Raw genomic sequence first — 22974 nt, forward strand, 5'->3', positions numbered from 1 at the left:
TTTGTTTCAACAGACACCAAAAAAAAGACAAGACTCCAAACAATGCAGAACCACTAAAAATTGGGTTTATAAAAAATTTTATGTGAGAATCTGCTCATTATGTAAAATAAAAAAAAGAGCAGACTGGGAAGCTGTTTACATTCAATTTTCAAAATAGCTTATTAACTTAAAAGAGATGGTCATTCACTCCTCTATAGTGACTGTCCTTTCAACAAAGTTATTGTAAGGGTAAAAGAAATTGAAGTTAAAGCGTAAAAGTTAAAGGGTAAAAGACCCGGTGTTGTAAAAGTTTCTAAGCTGCAAGGTCTGAGTTAAAATGTAAAGGAGGTATTGTTAGGTTTCTATGCTACCTGCAAAACCTGAAATTTCTGTAGCTGTTAAGACAATGCTTAGAACCGCCCAGTAAATATTTCCCCTGACTGCTTGGTTATTTAATAACTGAAGGGCTCTGTGTAACTGGTCACGTAGTCCTCTAGGCCCTAAAACCAATCAGTTTGAATGTGTACCCCGTTTAGAAATGACCTATCACTCCAGCCTGACCTGTTCCCGCCAATGAATGAACTAATCATGTTTAGGAGTTGTTGTTCAATTTTCCCGTGCCTCATGATGATTTGTTCTGATGTATACAAAGCCCTCCGCCCTCCCCCAAAAGTGTACTTAAGCAGTGCTCAGCCCCTGCTCGGGGCTCTGCGCTGCTTTCCCTTCTTGAGTGAGCATGGAGCCCCAGCATGCTGGTTCAATAAATCCCCTTCTGCCAATTGCATGAGTGGTCACTTGGTGGTCTCTTTCTCCGACGTTTCGTGGGACCCTTACATTATGAAGATAATTTTCCCCAAGTTTTCCTTTAATATGAATCATGATAGGTCAGCATAATAACAGGAATATATAATCTTTTCTCAGTTTTTTTTGAATCAGTGTATTCCTGAGACTCAAACTGATATATGCAACTTTTTTTACAACAAGTAAAAAATAAATGATCTGGGTTAGATTAATGTGATTGAGAGGTGGATAACAGCACACAGGTGTGTTCACTTATGTAGGAAAGCACTCTGTCCCTAGCCATTTTATGTCATCTAAGTAGTTTTCTTAGTTGAGTAGATGATGAACACATAAGGGGAAACCCTGTTATGGGGAACTTAAGGCTTTTCCATCTCCACAAAGGAACTGAATATTAAACCTAATGTGTCCCCCATCACACACTCTGCACAACCTAAAATCAGAGCTACAGAATTTCACTTTGTTATTCAACCATATCCAGATTACTTCTCTTCCTCTTCAACCCATTTATATACCAATCAAGTAAAATTTGCAGCAGCTAGTCGTCACCTTCAGAAAAAGTGAGCATGAACTGCAAAATCCTTTTCAGTGTTTTCATGTAAAGAAATGTTATCCTTTTAGCTCTTCATATTCATTAGAAGTAATGGAATTATGGTTGGGGTCACAGGACAATATCAGCACGTTGTCATTCATCTTCTTGGGTATTTCTTCTTAAAAAAATTGTATTTGCTGTGCATCTGTGCATATAAAGTCATACTCCCTTCCCATTATTTCAAAAATTAAATGCAGAATTTAACTGATTCCAAGAAATAATACCTTACTTTTACTAACGAAGAAGCAGTGAAATTATGTGAAGGGACCGAATTAATTGCCAAAGCTACAATCAATGTTTAAACACTTATTATGTCTTACTTTACCATCTTAGGCCATTTTTTCCTATGCAAATGTGACATTTAGAAGTTACATTTTTAAAACTCATAGATGTTTAAGAAATAATATTTGCATAGGTTTGGGGAAATATTTCCATCCACAATGTGTCAGAAATCAACAGACCCAAAATGTCAAAAGGAAAAAAAATCCACCAGATTCCAAAATTGGGTTAGATAACTTGCCTACTGTAGCACCTAGTTCTAGTAATTTTATTGGCATCCTAGGCCCATGAGTCATAAAAGCCAAGTGAAATTCCACAGGCTAAAAGGAAAAAGAAATAGTAAAAAACCTTTAGGATTGAACAAAATGGATACTAATCACTTTTCTTTAGCAGAAAATTCATTGCTTCAATTAGCTGCCAGCAATTTGTCAACATGAACTTTCAAGACACAAAATTCACCATAATTTATGACTTCTATTTGGTGAGATGATAGTGAACATTCATCTCCTTTGTTTTTTACTTTGCAAGAGTACAAGTTAAAATATGCTTAGTCTTAATTCCATAAATACTATCTAGTTGTGTGTCTCTTTTTCCAAGTTAAATATATAAAGCAAGAAAAAAATCACAACTTGTTCACTAACCTATTCAGTCAACAATATGTCCACTACCCAACTATTTAAATCAGTTTACATAGTTATAAATCATCTAAATTATGTGCAACAATTCACCCTACCATAAAATTCTACCTGAAAAGGATAAAATAGATGATATTTTATTGGAAACATAAAATATCAAGGTTTTGAAAATGATGTAACAGACAAAATTTTAATGAAGGAGGATTGTGTTTAGAAAGTAACAACATTATGCCAGGCTCAGTGGCACATACCTGTAATTCCAGCACTTTGGAGGCTGAGACAGGAGTATCTCGAGTTCAAAGCCAGCTTCAGCAAAAGTGAGGCGCTAAGCAACTCAAAGAGACACTCTCTCTAAATAAAATACAAATGGGGCTGGGGATGTGTCTCAGTGGTTGAGTACCCCAGAGTTCAATCCCAGATTATCCTCCCCACCAAAAAAGAAAGGATATAACATCAGTAAAAAACAACATATAAAATAGAGATATCAAAATTTATAGTTAAAGCTGGGCATGCAGTCTCATATCTATAATTCTAGCCACTTGGGAGGCTGAGGCAAGAGCATCACAAATTTGAGGCCAGCTTCAGCAACTTAGTGAGACCTTGTCTCAAAATAAAAAATAAAAATGGCTAGGGATATAGCTCAGTGGTAGAACACCTCTAGGTTCAATCTCCAAAACCACAAAAGAAGAAAAAAAAAATCATAGCTACATAAATAGTCTAATAGTCCACACTTTCTCACACCTTTCCTCAAATGGCTATGTTGCTATCAAGTCTAAGTGATCATTTTACCATTTTATTTCTTTCAAATGTACAGATCTATGAACAATTTGAAAGAGAAGGAATAAAGATCTAGGAAACTGGAAATGGAATAGAAGAATGAATCTTGAAGAAGACACATACTCTTTGGCCTGAAAGGAAGCCTCTCCAGGCTTCTGGAGATGAAAAATAAAACACATTTGTGCAACCTGAATATTCTTAAAAGTCACATGATTTCATCAGATGGCAAAACTTGCTTTGTCTTAGCAATCAATATTCATTGTGCATAGTGGAATGCCTCTTTTAATATAACTTCCCAAAGCATCCAGGATTTAATACAAGAGGCTTCCATTCTGCTGCTAATTAACATTCAGTCAGGGGAAAGAAATACAGAAGAGACTCTTTGCTGACCTATGCACTGCATTGGCTGAATAGAATTTCTAAAATTAGCAAAAAGCAATTCATCTTATTGTTTCAGAATGAAGAAATTGATTTAGGAACAATGTTCTTGCTATCAGACCTCCCTGTAATTGTAAGTCAGTTGTTTGTGTTTTGCAGAAGAGATGAACATAAATGTTGATCTTCAAATCTTTCAATTAGAGCTGTTATCCAAAGAGTACTATATTTAGTTCTTATACAAATTCATTCATTTTTAAGTCCATAAGCATGGGACCTTGAGAACACGTGGTATGTGTGGGAAATTTCAATTTTTGACAATCAGATCCAAACCTCACTATTTGTGAGTGGAAGTAAAAAGAATGAGGAAAGAGTGAACAAGAAAGTCATCCACTTGGCTTTAGAGCATCCAAAACACTGCTTTATGCACTAATCCACAAAGCATAATATTGGGCAAACTTGAAAGTAATGAAACTTTACCTCCAACCTAGCTAAGTAGACCCTTTATCAAAATAAAAATTTGGATCAGTTGTGCCCCAGGAAACATGCATTGGGCATGAGTGGTTTCTTTGTTAGCTTTCTTCTCAGTACTTTCCCTTCTTGTCATTCTGCTAGGTTTCTCAGACATCTCTTAATTGTGAACAACCAAGCAAGACTAATTCCTAATGCTCTATATTTACTGCTACCATCTACCTCTTATATTTCTCTCTCAATTCTTGCTTTTCCACTATCTTCTTAAACCTAGTGAATAATCCTATCTTTGATATTGGCTACTGATTGTGGTCCAATCCTCATCCTTATTATTGCATGGGTTACTTAACAGTGAATTAGTTCCTAAACAAATAATAATTGTACAAATCCTGATAAGTTCCATGAAAAGAACATTTCAGGCCCTGGGAAAAATGAGTTTTGTCCTACCTTGTCTATATAACCCAGGACAAAGCATAAGATCCTTTGCAACCTCAGTATAATCATCTAAAACTAAGTACTATTTTAAGTCCTTTGGGTATAGACCCAGGAGAGGGATAACTGGGTCAAATGGTGGTTCCATTCCCAATTTTCCAAGAAATCTTCATACTGCTTTCCATATTGGCTGCATCAGTTTGCAGTCCCACCAGCAGTGTATGAGTGTGCCTTTTTTCCCCACATCCTCACCAACACTTATTTTTGATTGTCTTCATAATAGCTGCCATTCTGACTGGAGTGAGATGAAATCTTGGAGTGGTTTTGATTTGCATTTCTCTAATTGCTAGCGATGATGAACCCAAAGGACTTAAAAACAGCATGCTACAGGGACACAGCCACATCAATGTTTATAGCAGCACAATTCACAATAGCTAAACTGTAGAACCAACCTAGATGCCCTTCAATAGATGAATGGATTTTTTAAAATGTAGCATGTATGTATACACAATGGAATATTACTCAGCAATAAAAGAGTTCAGCATTTGCAGGTAAATGGATGGAGTTTGGGAAGATAATGCTAAGTCAAGTTAGCCAATCCCAAATAACCAAATGCTGAATGTTTTCTTTGATATAAGGAGGCTGATTCATAGTGTGATAAGGAGAGGAAGCATGGGAGGAACAGACGAACTTTATTAGGCAGATAAGGGTGAGATAGGGCAGAGGGGTGGGAGGGGAAGTGAGGGCATGGAGTCAGAAATGATGGTGGAACATGATGATCATTATTATCCAAAGTACATGTATGAAGAAACAAATTGGTGTGAATATACTTTATATACAATCAGAGATATGAAAAATTGTGCTCTACACGTGTAATAAGAATTGTAATGCATTCTGCTGTCATGTATAAATAAAAAATTAATATAAATAAATAAATAGTTTTTTTAACTAAGTGCTAATTACTTCACAAAAGGATCGTCAAAAATAACATGATAAATCACAGAATTGCAAAAATCAGACATGACTGATGGTGAAGAGCTTAATAGTTTAAAAGTGCTACACAAATACTTGATATCATTACTACTACCATTGTCACTCTAGTTAATTTTACATATATCCCTAAATAGATAAAAACTTTCAAAAAGAAAATGTACTAAAAACGTAATTGCTGGGCATTTTAGGAAACCTTTCCCTACAGGAATCTCTCTTAATTTTTCTTCTACTTTAAGTAAGAAATGGTGACCAATGACACAGTCTTATGGGATTCAGCTTTTGACAAGCTACTCATTATGAACAAGGAATGCAATAAATAATTTAAAAAGGAGAAAGTCAACAAAATATTAATGTCAAATGTCTTTTCTCTTTTTCATCTTCCCTTCATATTCATGTTTATTTACTACCTTGAAAACAAAATAGAATTTTAAGATTAAGAAAATCATTAGAATTGTGAATTTTTTTAAAAAAACATTTTTTTTGTATTAAATCTTCAACAATCATAAGGGTCTAAAGCAATTGTCTATTGAATTTTTAATAATACAAATGATTGTGATTAATACCTGCTGCTTGGAATTTTCTTTTTAATATTTCCTTTTGGTTGTCTCATTTTTAAGAAATGTATTTGCCTGATAAATCTAGCTTTAATCTTGATAGGTTGGATATATGCTAAGAGGCGTTCTTCCAGAAGACAGAGGAGGTAAAGGGGGAAATTCTAGAAGAATGACTCGCTTGTTTGGGGAGGATAAAAATTTAAATCAAAACATTGCCTTTACCTCACTAAAATATTCATAAAATATTCAAAAAATATTCAAAGCACAGATTAAGCCACTAGAGAAAATAGTTTTCAAAGGTCTGTTGCTTATTTAATAATACACAATACCCAATAGGGTAAGTTAGCAAATAGAGAAAGCATGTGTTGAAAATACTCTAAATGGTTTTCAGTATTGTGGTATGTTTATATTTTGCAGGATATGACTCAACATTTGCTTTGAAGTATTTTCTTATTTTCTATAGTAATAAAGAAAAAAATCTATTTTGTTCCAATTCTTCATTAATATTTAGATAAAGTCACAAATTTCTTCTTGATTTATTAAAAACACTATACCAAAAATAATACAGATGTATTTTTAGGGAATTTTCACCTAAAATAACAATATTCTAAATAATAAATATTTCAATCTATATTTTTCCCCATAATAAAAGTAGCTGCTATCCAGAAATTGCTTTGTTCAAGGACCTCATATTCATTTATCCATGAATTATTTTTAACCATTTAGTGCCAAAAAGTATTTAAATGGGTAATTTAACATTAAAGGAATTGAAGAATTTCTAAGAATACAAAACCTAATAAATGATGAATGAAAACAAATAAAATTGACCTACCACAAATTTTTGCACGGGAAAAACACTATGTAAGCACAGTGGAAAGAAAGCCATGATTTGATCAAATAAAGCTGATTCCCACCCTCCTTGGAGTACTAGGTATCATTAAGCAAGACAAATTCTATGGACAGGATATCAGTTGATTGGAGGAAGTGATTATGAAAAGACTTTAATACTATCTATTCAGACATGAGAGAGGAATAAGGACTTTGGTGGTATTCACAGATAATAAAACAACCAAAAAAACCTTTGCAAAGCACAACGAATGACAGATTATCACAAGGTGCATTTATCATCATAAGCAGGTGGGAAAAAATGGACAAAAATTCTTGCCCTTATGGTAAAAGGTTTCCTAATATGCCATACTATTTATGGCATATTATTCATATTATTTAAATAATGTAATTTCATCATAGAGTGTTAGGGGCCTAATTGTGTACCCCTAAAATTTATATGTTGAAGTCCTAGTTCAGTATCTCAGAATGTTTGAAGATAGGCTCTTTAGAGAAGTAATTAAGATAAATATGGTTAATAGAGTGGGCTCAAAACCAATATTACTGGTGATAAGAAGAGATTAGGACAGAGGCATGCACACAGGGAAGAAGGTGGGGAGACACAGGACACAGGAAATTCTCTGCCATCCACAGGACAAAGGAAGAGGCCTCAGAAGAATGAATGTACCTGGCCACACCTTATCTCAGACTTCTTGTTGAAGGCCAAATTTGGGGGCCAACAGAGGTGAGGCAAAGAACCTCACCCCCCACTGGCACCAAGGCCAAATTTGGGGGCCAACAGAGGTGAGGCAAAGAACCTCACCCCCCCACTGGTGCAAAGGCCTATCCACAAGTATGGCTGTATGCTGGACCGTTAATCTGTAAGGGTAAAAGAAATTGAAGTTAAAGTGTAAAAGTTAAAGGGTAAAAGACCGGGCATTGTAAAGTTTCTAAGCTGCAAAGCCTGAGTTAAAATGTAAAGGACCAGGCATTGTAAACCTGCTTCTAAACTGCAAAGCATGGGTTAAATTACTGAGGCAGTTAAGACAATGCCCTACTGGTCATTTAGTTGATTTATAGCATTCAAGATCCTGTGCAGCTTGTCACGTAGGCATTCAAGGCCCAAACCAATCAGTTTGAATGTAACCCCCTCCTTAGGAATGACCTATCACTCCACCCTGACCTGTTCCTGCCAATGTATGTACTAATCAAGTCTAAGAATTGTTGTTTGACTTTCCCTCGGTGTATGATGATTTGTTAAAGGAGACTGTGATGTATGTAAAGTCCCGCCCTCCCCAAAAAGTGTACTTAAGCATTGCACAACCCCTGCTCTGGGCTCTGGGCTGTTCTCCCTTCTTGAGTGGGCACGGAGCCCTAGCATGCTAGATCAATAAATCCCCTTCTGCCAATTGCATGAGTGGTCACTTGGTGGTCTCTTTCTCCGACGCTTCGGCGGACCCTTACAAGTCAATGACAGGTAAGATCCAATTGCAATGGTACCAACCTAAGACAGGAGGCTGACGCTTTGAGGTCAGCTCATCCGATGACGGGTAAGGACCATATGTAGTATTGGACTGTAAGGGTCAGGCGAAGCGTCGGAGAAAGAGACCACCAAGTGACCACTCATGCAATTGGCAGAAGGGGATTTATTGAACCAGCATGCTGGGGCTCCATGCCCACTCAAGAAGGGAAAGCATCCCAGAGTCCAGAGCAGGGGCTGAGCACTGCTTAAGTACACTTTTTTTGGGAGGGCGCGGATTTTACATACATCCCAGTCTCCTTTAACAAATCATTATACACCACGGGAAAATTAAGCAACAATTCCTAAACATGATTAGTTCATTCATTGGCGGGAACAGGTCAGGCTGGAGTGATAGGTCATTTCTAAACAGGGTACACATTCAAACTGATTGGTTTTAGGGCCTAAAGGACTATGTGACCAGTTACACAGAGCCCTTCAGTTATTAAACAACCAAACAGTCAGGGGAAATGTTTACTGGGCGGTTCTAAGCATTGTCTTAACAGCTACAGAGATTTCAGGTTTTGCAGGTAGCATAGAAACCTAACAATACCTCCTTTACATTTTAACTCAGACCTTGCAGCTTAGAAACTTTTACAACACCGGGTCTTTTACCCTTTAACTTTTACGCTTTAACTTCAATTTCTTTTACCCTTACAGGACAACTTAAGACAGGCATGGTCCCTAAGCCACATGCTTGCTGTTTAATTAAATAGAAGGGGGAAGATGTTGAGGGCCACAGCTGAGTCAGGATGATGCATGTCATATTGCCAGAAGGGAGGGGTTGAGAGGTGACCGCCAGCGAGGCATTGAGATGATGATGGTTATGTTAAGCTGTGTATTCAATTGTATATTTGACCTTTACTGTCCGGCAATAGGGCGGCTCTGGGAGCGTGTGTGGAGTGCTGGTGGAGTTTGGCAATAAAGAGTTGCTGTTTTGAACCTACAAGTGCTTCGTGGCGGCTCAGTTATTTGTGCCCAGCCAGACTGCGGCACTTCTGCTCCCAGAGTTGTGAGAAAATAAATTTCCATTGTTTAAGCTCCCAGTTCGTACACTTTATTATGGCAACCCAAGCAAAATAATACAGAGAACATGGAAGTATTACCTTCACACTGTCTAAATACTGTATTTAAGATCATGAAAGATTGCATTAGCCTGAGTTTTATCACAACTCACAATCTTTACTTGACTTTATATTTAGAATTCATACAGAGATTTGTTTTTCTGTATGTATTTTTTAACCTTCACTTTTATTAAAAATCTTAAACCTAATGGGTTTACTTCCACTATACACTTATAAAGAGATTAATAAAAATACCACAAGGACTTCATAACTAAAATAGCATGCTTAAGTAATATATAAATTTTCAGGATATGCAAAACTTTTTTTTTTCTATTAAGATACATGTAGTTGCTTATTGAGGTTTAAGATGGCAGCACATAGCCCCTTAGAATATCCACATGCATAAGTAAGCAGCCAAACACACCAGAACTTAGTTCTTCCCTTCTCTGTCAAGACGTCTGCAATTGCTAAAAGAGCTGATTGCAGCCTTGCTGTATATTTTTTTTTAAAAAAAGAGTGGACCATCTACTGATACAAGTTTTCTGTTGACTGTATAGAGAATGCTGCATACACATTTAAAAATATTCTTTAATTTCAAGAATGTTACTTTCCTTTTAGGTTTTTCCCATAATAGACATTAGATTGGAGGATTAAAATAAGTAAATGAATATACTTACAGTTCCTGTTAATTTAGATGCTTTCTCAAATTCTTCACCCTCCTCCATCAGTGCTTCTTCAGTCCCAGGTAAAGAATCTATTTTAATTTTTTTAAATGAATAAATTAAAGTCACAAATTGCTTACTAGTTCTCTGATATATAAACCTGTTAGTGAAAATAACATTAAAATGATTGCACTGATTGTTGAAAAATCAGTGTCTGTGAATTAAAATAAAGTCAGAATGATATTTATTTAGCTTAAAGATAATTTATGAAAGTATTTTTAATTTAGAAGGTGCAATAAAATCAGAAAAGTACAAGAACTGCAGCTTATTATGCAAATGAAGCAACACTTTTTATGGCATATTATTCAGCTAGTTGTTGGAATATATTTATATTTAATGTTCTTTTTCTGCTTTGTAATTTTATATTTCCTTGTTGGTTTTATTCATTAAGTAACTGTCTTCTTTCAAGGCTACATAATTTAAGTATCAATTTGTGTTCTCTTTGTTAAATAGAATGAAAATTTGTGAAGAATCCACAGAAGAGTACATGTTTTTAAGTGGTGGTAGGTTTTCTACTTTAATATATTAAGCAAGAGGTTGTGATTATTTAGCCTAAATAGAGGAGTGGGAGAATAGTTATATTCGAATATGTGAATAAAATCTTGGCAAGCTGTTCCATATGTCTGCTGAGTTAAATTATAGCAGCATGAGTTTCTGTGGGTTATAAAGAATTTTGCAGTAAGGATGGATATATGGATTATTTATATCTATAAATAATCTACACCAGATACTGTCAACTTCCCTTTGTAAAATATTAACTCCTTCTATTAAAGCAACAACAATAAAATCCCTTTAGGGGAAGGTATTTTAAACCAGTGAATTTTAAAAAATGATTTCGTATATTTAGTAATATTGAAAGACAGCCTTTTGAATCAAAAAGATTTTCCTTTAGATTAATGTAAAAATGAAGACATTTTTTGATTGCATAAAATTTGTACTCTGGGAAGAAATTCAAAGCATGAAATCCTTCTAGCCCTTAATGGCCACCAAGGAGAAGAGAGACAAAAGGAAACTTGGCACAAATCCATAATCATAGCTTTTAAATCCCGTAGCTCTCTTTATCTCTGATAATTCAGAATTTTATATTCAGGAAGAAAGGTTGCTAATCTCATAGCATAGAGTTTATCTAGATATAAAAGTAGAGTTCATTTTAGAACACAGAAAGCCCTCCTTATAAAACTCACTTTGGGAGAAGCAGATACTTTCTCAAGTTGTAGAGTAAAAATTTTATCTACTACTCTTCTAAACAGAACATTGGCATTAAAAAGAAGCTAATTTAAAGAAGATAAAATCAAGACAGATAATGAGACTTACACTAAATTCAAAAATCATAATCCACTTGAAAAGAACACTTGAACTCCCATCTACTAAAACCAAGTTGTAAGGGTGACAATAGACTCTTTAAATTAGGATGTAAATTAGGAATAATTTAAATTCCCTAAGGCTAAATTACATTCTTCAGAACTGTGAACAAATGCTGGTGTAACTTTAGGTTTGTTTTATGTGTTGAAATTCTTGACTAGAATATTGATTTTAAAATAATATCAAATTGTTCTATTCTATATCACAAAACTATTTTTGAATATAGGGCAAGGAAAACCATCCTCTTTGGGGTTTTGCTGATTTTTTAAAAACTTAGAAATACTCTCAATGTTCCTCTCAGTAGGTAGGTAATGGTTTTAGAGCTTCATTATATATGTGTGTATTAATCCATTCATTCAATTATTTATGGGGATTCTGTGTAGTCATTTATCCAGCAAATATTATATGTCAGGCACTTTAGTAAGCCCTTTCAAACATATTGAAATAAGATAATTTTCTATAATTCTCATAGAATTCACTTGAACACATTTACAGTATTGATATTTTAACAAAGAATATTTACCAGAAGTTATTGGTAAATTTTCATGGTCTTACACTCTATTCTTGTTTGGGTTGAATTCTTCCTGTTTCATGCTGTAGCTGGTATGATCTGGGTAAAGGACATTGAACTTAGGGGAAAGGGATAACTGTGAAGAGCTGCCAGAATATTTGAGAATTTACAAATGTGACCCTATCAGAAGCTATTAAGTTAAATGAGTTCTGCCATATAGACCAAATCTTATGATAGGATACCAATCTAACAAGCAAGTTAAGGCAAATAGACATCATGAAAATAAAGCATTTTATTTAATTGATTGAGTGAATGAATGGTACTGGGGATTGAACCCAGAAGTACTTAACCACTGAGCTATACCATCAGTCCTATATTTCTTATTTTGAGACAGGATCTCACTAAGTCATGGAGGCAGGCTGTCACTAATTGCTTAGGTAGGCCTCAGACTTGGGATCCTCCTGCCTTGGCCTCCTGAATCACTGTGACTACAACCATGCACCACCACACCCACCATGAAACCTTTTATTTATAATGCTTAGGGGGTGAACATTTTTCCTTAAGAGTTCTGAAGTTGTTGCTTATTAACAAAAATTGGTGCATTCAAATGTGTAAACAATTTTGCTATTCCAGAGCAATTCATCTTATAAGAACTCATGATTTTCAAAATAGAGGGGGTTAATTATTAGAGTTATTTTAAGTCACATAGAAGTTGATGGAAAGTTAGTCACTAAATTTGTCAAATATTGCAGAGTTGATTTTCACCCCTGATTTAAGAGAAGAACAAAATAAGACATGGAGAGGAGAAACTGATGCAGAGAAAACTTTTCTCAAAAACTAACAATCTCTATTAGCATTTGGACTAGAAATTTTGTCTCCGTTGACTGAGCATACTAATAGGAACATAGAAGAAATCTATAAAGTTTATCACAATGTTGAGTTTCATTCCATTATTTCCTGTCATATTTTTATTATTTCTGCTTGTGTCACAAGGTGTTTTGTGCACAAATTACATTTTTTCATAAAAATACTTACACACATTGAGCAGGTTCAAGGTGGATGCACAGTTGATATAAAAGTCACATGACAACTTTTGGCTAATCCAATAATATTCAACTATGGGATTTAGTATTTGACTAAAGGAATTTTCAAAAGGATGTACACTAAAACAGGAACTTTTATTTTGGCATGTGTTCATCGGGTATACTAATATTTGAGTGCAGAGAATGTAGGAGTTTAGCATTTCAAGAAAGGAGCTTAAATTTAATGTTTGATTTTTTTTCCACTGCATTCAAGTAGGCTTAAACACAAACCTATTACTGGTCAGCACAATGGCCCACATCTGTAATCCCAGCTGCTAGAGAGGCTGAAGCAGGAAGATCATAAATTTGAGGTCAGACAAAGCAACTTAGTGAAATCTTGTCTCAAAATTTAAAAAGGGATGGAAGTAAAGCTCAAGCTTCCTAAAATGAGCACTTGCTAACATGTGCAAGGCCCTGAATTCAATTCCCAGTTCTGAAAAAAAAAGAAAGAAAGAAAAATATTTACAAAAATAAAAACATGTTATTATCTGTATTACTTAATATCTCCAGATATTTAAGTCCCTACAGAGCTCAATGATTATGTGTATATAGTTGCTAAAGGATATATAGATCTATATAGATTGATCACTTAGAGTGGTTTTTATAGAATTTAAACAATTAGTGGTCAAATTGTTAACCAGGATCTGTCTCATATTAGTTTTTTTTTTTTTTAAGCAATTTACCTTGGTGTATTTCCATCACAAAGAATCTGTTCTTCACTCAATGTGAATCTGTTTCACAGACTTGCAATTTGGACACAAGAGTCTTCAAAATTGGATTCAGGGCAGGACCTCACTATGCCTCATAGAGAGTTATCTCAACATATTATAAGAAAAGGGTCTCATATTAGTTTTATATTGGGAATGCTGGGGTACACAAAAAAATCCTCAATAAGCATGTGAGAACAACAAATACATATGAAGCAATTAAAAGATGGTTAGGCCTGAGGGGGTAAAAAAAATGGTGTGGGCAAGACATCAGGGACACTTAGGATAACCTTAGAGCACAGAATCAGAACAGGCAGAGAGGGAAGAACATACCAATGAGACTTGTTCATGGGTCAGGGCTTGATTCTCTAAGATATTTTTCTAGAAATAGAGCTTCTGGGTTTTAGCTTTTATGAATGCTCAAGATTTTAAGATAATGGAAAAACATTTTCAAAACTGTTTATACTCCATCTGGGATATATTGTTTTCCTCTCAGCTCTGTATTCACCAGTACTTGGTTTTACCAACTTTCTTAACCAATGCCAAAAATGGTTATAAAACAATATCTCAACATGATCTTAATTTCCCTGCTTAGTAGGGTAGTGATGTATATTTCATATGTTCATTGGCCATTTGTATTTTCTCTTCTGTGAAATGTCTTTTTATGTCTGTTGCTTATTTTTATATGGATTTGTTGATCTTTATTATTAAATTGTGGGTGTTCTTCATATTCTGAATATTAATCTTTGGTCAATGACAAACACATTGCAAATATATCTTCCCATTTTATGGCTTTTCTTCTGGCATCTTTTGATGAACAGCAGTTCTTAATTTTCATAGTTAAATTTTTTATTTTCTTCTGTTTTAAAAATATTTAGCTCATTTTTTATTTAAATTAAATATACTTGTTACTGATAAATAAAAGCATAAAAATTATACATATTAATGGAATGCCAAGGGTATTTCAATACATGCATACAATATGTCATGTTGAAACAGGTTAAACATAACTGTCTCTTAATTCATCATTTTTTAATGGTGAAAACATCCAAAATCCTTTCTTCTATTGTTTTAAAATGTACATCGTACTATTGTTTTGTTATATATTTTAAGATTTAAAATTCTTATGTCTTATTTAAAATACCTTTCTCTATCCAGGTATAAGGAAATATTCTATAGTTTCTCTTCTATCTTTACTGGACATACTGTCTTTCTAGAACAATGGCTAAGGAAGAGGTGATGTGTCTTAGATGGCATTGGAGCAGTAGTACATGTACTTATTCACTTATTCAGCAAACATTTTGAAATGCTCTGACATTAACTTCATATGCTAAAGTATAGAGTTTGAATTCTGTTCTATGTAAAATGAGTGCAGACTAAGCAGCTTTATTTTTAGAAAGTAAATGAATCAAGGAGGGATGAGATAGTTCAAGGAGGGCAAAGAAGGTTTCTACACTAGGTGAAGAAAGAGAAGGAAAATGTACACCAGCCACTATCCGGAAAAGTGGAGAGGAGCCTGGCTCAGGAAGGAAATTCCAAAGTGACATTGACATAATTGAACACTAATTTAACACAGAACTGAGAGAGAAAGCATATGATATTTTCAGGTCTGATACTGACATTCTCCCCAAGAAGACTGAATATCGGATGGATGGTGTGAGAACGGGAGTAGGAGATAAGTCAAGGGGCAGATAATGAGTTCTATTTTCTATAGAGCCAGCAGGAAAAGTAGAGTTCTAACACAAGTTAGAATTGGTGACAATTTGGGGAGTAACCAACAACTCCTTGTTGTTCCTCAGAACACACATTTCCTGCTTCTATTTGTCCTCTGCCCTTAACTTCTGATACACAGCTCAAAGGACTGTGCTGGTGGTGGACAGGTGATCCACAGGGCTGAGATTTGGCGCAGGGGAAAATCTTTTCTTTTCTTTTCTTTTCTTTTCTTTCCCTCCCTCCCTCCCTCCCTTCCTTCCTTCCTTCCTTCCTTCTTTCTTCTAATCATTACATGCCACTAAAGCTACAATAAATATTGTAGAATTCAAAACTTACCCAATGAATCTGGGATTATTTCATCTGGAGAATGAAGCAATTGTAACGTCTCTTCAGTCCTTTCAGCCAGATTGTCTCCTTGAAGCCTAAATAATTAAAAATGGTGATTGAAACCTCTAATAATATTAAATTGTAAAATATAAACCACACACTCTGGGGATTAAGACTGTGAACGTCTAGACCCAAAAATCTAGACTTCAATCTTCAAAGTAGAAATAAAAGTTCATTCAAGCCATCTTAATTTAGTGTTTTGGTTTTGTAGGCTTTAAAGAAATGATTTTTTTTATCTTTCCTCTTATATAATTGGCAAGTTGGATCTAGGTTCAATCCACTTCACTTCTGTGGCTGAACAGAGAAACATTTATAAGCAAATGTTTTCCCTGAAACTACAAAGGGAGGTTGAGTAGACGAAAAACAAAAGTTTAATCCAATGTGCTTACCTAACTACTGGGTCCAGTAGGGCTTTCATGACTACACAAAGGTTTGTCAACACAGATCTCCAAATCAACCAACCTGAGATATCAGGCCTGTGGGTCAAGACCAGTCTCAGCAATGGGAATGAAGATTTCTGATATGAGTGACTGCCTAGGGTTCTCATAGACACTGGGTCTTCCTCAGGAGAGGAAGATTGTGTAGGTAATTTTGTGGCAATGTATTCTGAACTCCTCTGTATCCACATCTCTAAAGAGAGAAATGTGGACTGGCAATGTCTGGTTGAACTCTTGATTAGTATCATGTTCTAAAACTCCATTATCAAAGGAAGGTGGAGCTCAGCAACATGTTTTGCAACTCTGTCCTAAATAAACACAGTTCTGGTGATGTTGGAGGACAGTATAACAAAAGGCTCAGACTGGAAGTTTCTAACAGTGTCCTTACTTTTTCTTGTACTTTGCTAATGACAAACGTCTTTCATAGGAAAACATTAGTAAATGAATAAAATATAATATTAAAGTTCATTAAAACAGAAGTATAATTTACAACTATACTGGACTCAAAAGCTATAACTTTCAGCCATTTTATATCTTTACTTTTTTATACCATAAAAAAATAACAATTTGCCGTGGACTTTTGCAAATGGAAGCAAATATGCATATCTTTCCCTATTTAACTTTTTTGTAATTATAAATATTGTAAATTATACTTTCTTTTTTATTTTCATGATATTAAATTCTGTGCATAGCAGTATGAATTACACTTACACTACATTTTATTTTATATACATAAAGCCAAATTTACTGTCTTGCATAAGGTAATTAAAGTATTCTCAAGGGCAATTTCCTGATAATTGTAACATATTTTGGTTAGCTGTGTATGTATATTATACCTTAATTAGTTTTTCAAATTTTACTGTGAAAAAATACCACTTTTAAGTACATGAATTAGCTACATAGTTCTCAAACCTTCCCTATACTATTTATTTATGTTCTTCCAGTAATTAGAAAACCTACTTCAATAATCAATAATATCAAATGTTCTTTTCTTAAATCTCTTTGTCCAGGACCATCCTATCAAAATTATCAAAGAAAGTATATAGGTACATGACTTGTTAAAAGGTGGAAGTAATAATTATTATTAATTATTCACAAGAACTCCAATATATCTGGGTATTTAACATTACGTTCAAAACCTAAAGGGAAAATAAATCCCCAAGAAAGACAGAAAGAAGCAAGACATTAAAAACTATGCCATAACTTTTTGACTCATTGCACACTCATCAGTAGAACAAAATATTTATTTAGCATTTATTGACATGCTCAGGAACGAGCCCAATATTATAGAGATGCAAAGAAATTATAACTATCCCTGATTTCAAAGCACTCTCAATCTATCTGAGTTGAAAAGACAAATGGCCATGAACAAAAACCCAACAAATTGGGTGGCCTTGAAGCCAGCTCATCGTTGTCCAAACATTGCCCTCCAGATATCTCAAGAACTGCGTTTACCATGACTTGGCAGCAATCTGATTACAGAACACTGTAATCCTTGCTCTTCCAATGTTCCCCAAACTGTACTGCACACAGCATTACTTCTGGTAGAAGTTGATAATAGGTGGTATGCAAACAAGGGTAGCATGGACAAGTCCAGGAAATACAGTTTTTAAAAAGTTAAATTGTTTTTGTTTTAAATTTTTTTTTATCACAAGACATTTTCTCTTCACTTTCTAAAACCACTCCTCCACATTCTACCATCCTTTAAATAAAACCACTCCTCCACATTAAGCAAACACTTTTATATTTTTCAACCCCTACAAAGGATGCTTCCTGCTCCTCTTTCTCATCCCGAAACTCTTTTCTCCTCCTAGAATATCCCAGTACTGGGGTTGAGTTGTAACTCTGTAGTAGAACACATGCTTAGCATGCAAGGGGACATAGATTCAATACCCAGTACCTCAAGAAAAATTATATATATAGTTTTCCCCCTCCAAAAAAGGATGCCTAATCCCTCAACCTCAGATAAAGCAGGATTGTGTTTATTACCCTTTCTTCTCTTTGTCTGTAAAAACTTTGCTCAGGCTCACACTATTATCCTGAATGTTCTGGTGTTTGTGTAGATTTTCTTGCTAAACCCATAGCTCCTTTTCTTGCTAAACTTTAGCTCCTTGCTAAACCCATTGCTAAACCCATAGCTCATGTGGAGATCTACCCTTCTCTTCACCTTCCCTAACCCAAGGACAGACAACTGGAACAGTTCCACAACAAAGAAATAAATAAATTATAAGTTTATTTTATTTCTGAAAATAAACTTAGTTCCTTTGAGTTCTTTCACATTCTCACTCTCTATGACACTTTCTCTTCAATAGCTACAGACTTATTTCCCTTCATTTCTCCCTGGGTATCCAGTTTTCTCCTGATTCCCTTCCATCCCCACTAGCTACCTAGACCCTCACTTTCTTCCCAACTCCCTTGCACTCTGTCCTTGGGCCATTTCTGCCCAAGTAGACCCTCAACTCTGTAGTAATCTACCATTTCCCTACTTGTATGTAGCTGAGCAACACCAAAGGAAATCATGACCCTCTAAGATTGGTGAGTACAAACCAAGAGTTTCAGCTTTAAACTTAGATTTCTTGATTATCTTTCCTTCAATCTTTTCAAGGTCTTTTCAAAAATATCACCATTCTTCGATGTCACTCAGAAAAGTTCCATAATCAGAAAAAAAGGGCCTTCAACTTTCCCTCGAATTCCAGTCTCATAATTATCTTCACCTTCACCCATATTCAACAATTTTCCAATTCACGGAGGGTAAGAGGCCCTTTCCTTGTGTAAGGTGTAGGCCATCCATTAGGCTCATGGCTTAGATCCTGTTGTGTCATGACCCTCTTGGTCCTCAGTCTGTTTAACCCCCCACCATTACTCATTCTGTTCACCTGCATTCCCATTTCCCATGGTATATAAACAAGCTCACTTCTCTTTTAGTCTTGTACACACACAAACACACACACAAACAAATGAATTGCTTCTATACTTATCTAAAACATCTAGCTATTGCTGCCTTTTCTTGCACATTCTTCTTAGAGCTAAACTTCTAAAATATTCTTCAACCAATTCCTTTACTTCCACAGTTTTCATTTCCTCCTCAACCTGTTTTAATTTGGTTCATGCCTCAACCACTCTGGGAAAACTGCTTACACCTGACATCTTAATGGCGGCATTCAATAGAAACTTTCTAGACCTCATCTTTATTTAAACTTGTGTGAACACCTACTCATTCTTGAGGTTATCACTGCTTATTTTCTGGGTGCCTCTCTCACTCCTATCTAACTGAGTGATTCTACAAATATCTCTCCTCAGTCTCCTTTAAAGGCCCTTCTTTCTTTGAACCCACAGCTCAAGATTGATGTACCCAAATTCTTGCAGGAAATTTTACTTGGATGCTTTAAATTCCTCAAAATCAATATGTACAAAAGCAAACCTATTCTCCATTATCACCTCACCTTTCTCTGGACATTGCTAATCCATTTCAGTCTTGCTAATAGTGCTTCCTCAAGTTATCACTTAACATTCATCACTTCTTTTTTACTAATGCTATGATATGATGGCTTGTCTTGATTTGACTGCATTATCATGTAGTTGCATCACAGATACTCATACTTAGAAACTTGCCTTCCAAAAATCCATTTTCATATTACTACCAAAATGTTCAAAACATGTATCCAACCATAATACTCTCTCATGCTTTAAACCTTTTAGCGAAAGAGGCCTTAACATAGTAATCTTACCAGGCCTAGGAATAGGTTTTAAGGGAGTCAAAATAATTCACAACAAATAGAATGAAGACTTTTGGGTGTCTGTGATCTTTTCTGGAGAGAAATCATTTTAACCATTTTCTCAAAGTAATCTTTGACTCAAAGGGGTTTTAGAACTACCATTTTCATTGGCTTCTCATCCCCTGCAGAATGAGTTATGGTTTCCTTAGCAAGACATCTGAGCCTCTCATTGCACAATCCCTACCTGTTGTCTGCAGATCCATCTTCTTGGGTATTCCATTGGGATTTTATACTCCAAAAAACCCCGAACTACTTTCACTTTTTGGAAGATATTTTGTTATTAACTCTTTGTGTCATTATACTATTATCTCTGGCAGCATTTACCTCCTCCTTCTTTTTTACTATGTGGTTATTCCCAGCTTTTCATTCTAAATTTTCCTCTTTACAGAAGTTTTTCTTCTGGAGGTCTTAGCATGATTGCAAATCTTTACTCTTACTTTTCTGCATTTTTAACTGTTGATTTAGATGTTTGTGTTTGTCAACAGGCTGTGAGTGTCTGAAAGAAAGGATTCTGGTTTTCATGTGTTGCATGTCCTTGACATACAGCTTAGAACTATCAGGGTACACTGTGAACTCTAAAAGAGGTTTCTAAGGTATTTTAAAGTGATTATTTCACTTTGGAGATTAAGAAAAGGTATGACCCATCCTATGTACAGGGGATTTTCCAAGAATACTGTAGTATAATTACAATTATATTCCCTTATCTTCACCTTGACCCATATTCAACAATTTTCCAATTCATAGAGGATAAGAGGTCCTCTCCTTGTGTAAGGTGTAGGCCATCCATTAGGCTCATGGCTCATGAAAATTATCCTGCATATATTCAGGGTGAGGCTGTTTTTAGCCAGGTTCATCATAATGCAGGGAATGAGCCAGAAGCTTACATGTTGAGTGGCTGTACAATCCAGCGGCAGGAATGAGTGATGTGGGAGTGACAAATAAAAGGAGGAAAGCCAGTACAATGATAGAATGACTCAAACCCTGTACAGGTGGCTGCTCCCCATTCCCACAGAAATTTGTGAGGAATCCTGAGGAATGGTGAAGGATGGTGTTTCAGCATTGATATTCTTGAATTATGAGTTGCACATGCATGAATACGTAATGATTCCCCTTGGCTATCCTGGGGCAGGAAATATTATCTAAGTTCTAGGATAAGGCGAGATGCTGAAGGTTGGCACAAAGCTTATTATCGCAACTTGAGACATGTGCAAAATAGGTGTCAACAAGACGTAGGGTAAAGAATTTGGAAGGGGGTACAAATGAAGCTGATAAAGATAACAAATGTATTTGAGTTTAAAATTAATGAATCAGAATTAATTTTATACTGGCCAGTGATACTTAACTAAAGGAAATGCTGTTATAAGTATTAGAAAATTCTCCCTCAACTTTTATAAGTCCTTACTTATCTCATACTATTTCAGTCTTAATAGTAAAATAAGTCAATGAAAATTTTATTCACAGGGATTCTTATGTCTATCATAGTACCTGGCATATGTGCATGACCAATGTAATTTTACTAAATAAATATTGCTGGAAAAGTTCCTGAGTCTTACGAAATAGATTTAAGGAAGATGCAGCATCAAGAGAAAAGAAGTCAGAGCTTGTTCAAGGTATGCATGGGTAGCCATAGAAGTGGTTAGAATTTTTATACTTTAAGATCCAGGACTGGGGATATAGCTCAGTTGGTAGAGTGCTTGCCTTGCATGCCCTAAGGCTCTGGGTTCAATCCCCAGCACCACACACACACACACATGAAAAAAAAATTGGTCCCATTTTTTTGCTCTGTAAAGAAAAGAACACTAAAAACACAGCTAACGAACTGCCAAGTATCGGTCCAAAATTCCAATAAAAACTCACTACCAAAAGTCACATCAGTTTTGAAGGAGTTTTGAATAGTGTAAGCCGTGGGAGAACAGACAAGGTAATTTGTGCCATTTTGTTTTTCTACTTAAAAAACATCTAAAAACACCCAATAAAAAGATACATCTCCCTTTTAAAAAATCCATGGTATTTAGTGTCAATCCATGTCATGAGCAATAGAAAATGCAAATAAGCAAATACTTTTCACATTGGTCTAGAAGATATATAGAATCCAGATTCAAAAGCAGTCATCTTTCTGTACGTTATCATGTTAAATATTACATATCTTTTTATCTTGCCTGAACACTTTCTGGAAGAAAGCATCATCTAAATAAAGAGTATATATTCATCAAAAGTTTCTTTGGCATCTTATAATTTAATAATTAACTAAATGCCAAATTAACTTATATAGAAACACAGAGGAGCTGATAAAACAAAGATGCATTAATTAGAGAAACCTTAATGGACTAGATAGCACTTGAACAGGGCTTCAAAATTACCCTAAAATTAGATTAGGTGGAGAACAAGAGAAAGGTGTTCCAGGAAAAGAGCAGAAAAATAATAGACTAGATTCAGGTGGGAAAAAGAAGCCCTCCTGGAGGAAAAATTTTATTTTGTTTATTTATTTTTTGATGGTGCTGAGGATCGAACCCAGTGCCTTACACATGCGAGCTACCACTGAGCCACAACCCCACCCCAGAGGAAAAGTTTTAAAAGAAGAAAATAGGGGAAGAGAGAGAACACCAACCATAACAAAAATTGACTAATAACTTCAGTGAGAGATGTGTGTTGAGAGCAAGGAATAATAGCTCTAGATTGATGAGATGAGTCCAGATGGGGTCTTGCAAAACAAAAAAGAGAAATTAGACTATAATAGAGCTTTAAAAGTTTTTGATTATAAGCCTAATATGATAAAAAAAAAACTGTGCAAAGAAAAAGTAGTATTCATCATTAGATTGGTGAAATCTAAGAGGCCACATGAAAAATTTTTTGACAAAAATCCACAAGAGAAGAGCAAAATCTTGGAGTGAGCCCTGTTCCAAGAGCCAGGGACAGAGCAGTGAACAAGGATGACAAATTCCTATGCTCACAGAGCTTATGCTATAAAGCTGAATAGATGAAAA

At 35.2% G+C, this 22974-nt stretch overlaps 1 protein-coding gene across 1 annotated transcript in view; it reads right to left on the reverse strand.

Moving 5' to 3' along the window:
• The window catches only part of CUNH8orf34 (chromosome unknown C8orf34 homolog), a 404315-nt gene that overhangs the window by 70463 nt on the left and 310878 nt on the right, over positions 1–22974 (reverse strand). The window contains 2 exon segments of the mRNA XM_046428478.2: positions 9971–10047; positions 15727–15812. Of these exon segments, the coding sequence (XP_046284434.2) occupies positions 9971–10047; positions 15727–15812 (163 nt within the window).

Source organism: Marmota monax, unplaced genomic scaffold (genome assembly GCF_021218885.2).
Source record: "Marmota monax isolate L192 unplaced genomic scaffold, Marmota_monax_Labrador192_F-V1.1 WCK01_AAM20220418_F8-fsc00044, whole genome shotgun sequence".
In the NCBI taxonomy this organism is placed as follows: domain Eukaryota; kingdom Metazoa; phylum Chordata; class Mammalia; order Rodentia; family Sciuridae; genus Marmota; species Marmota monax.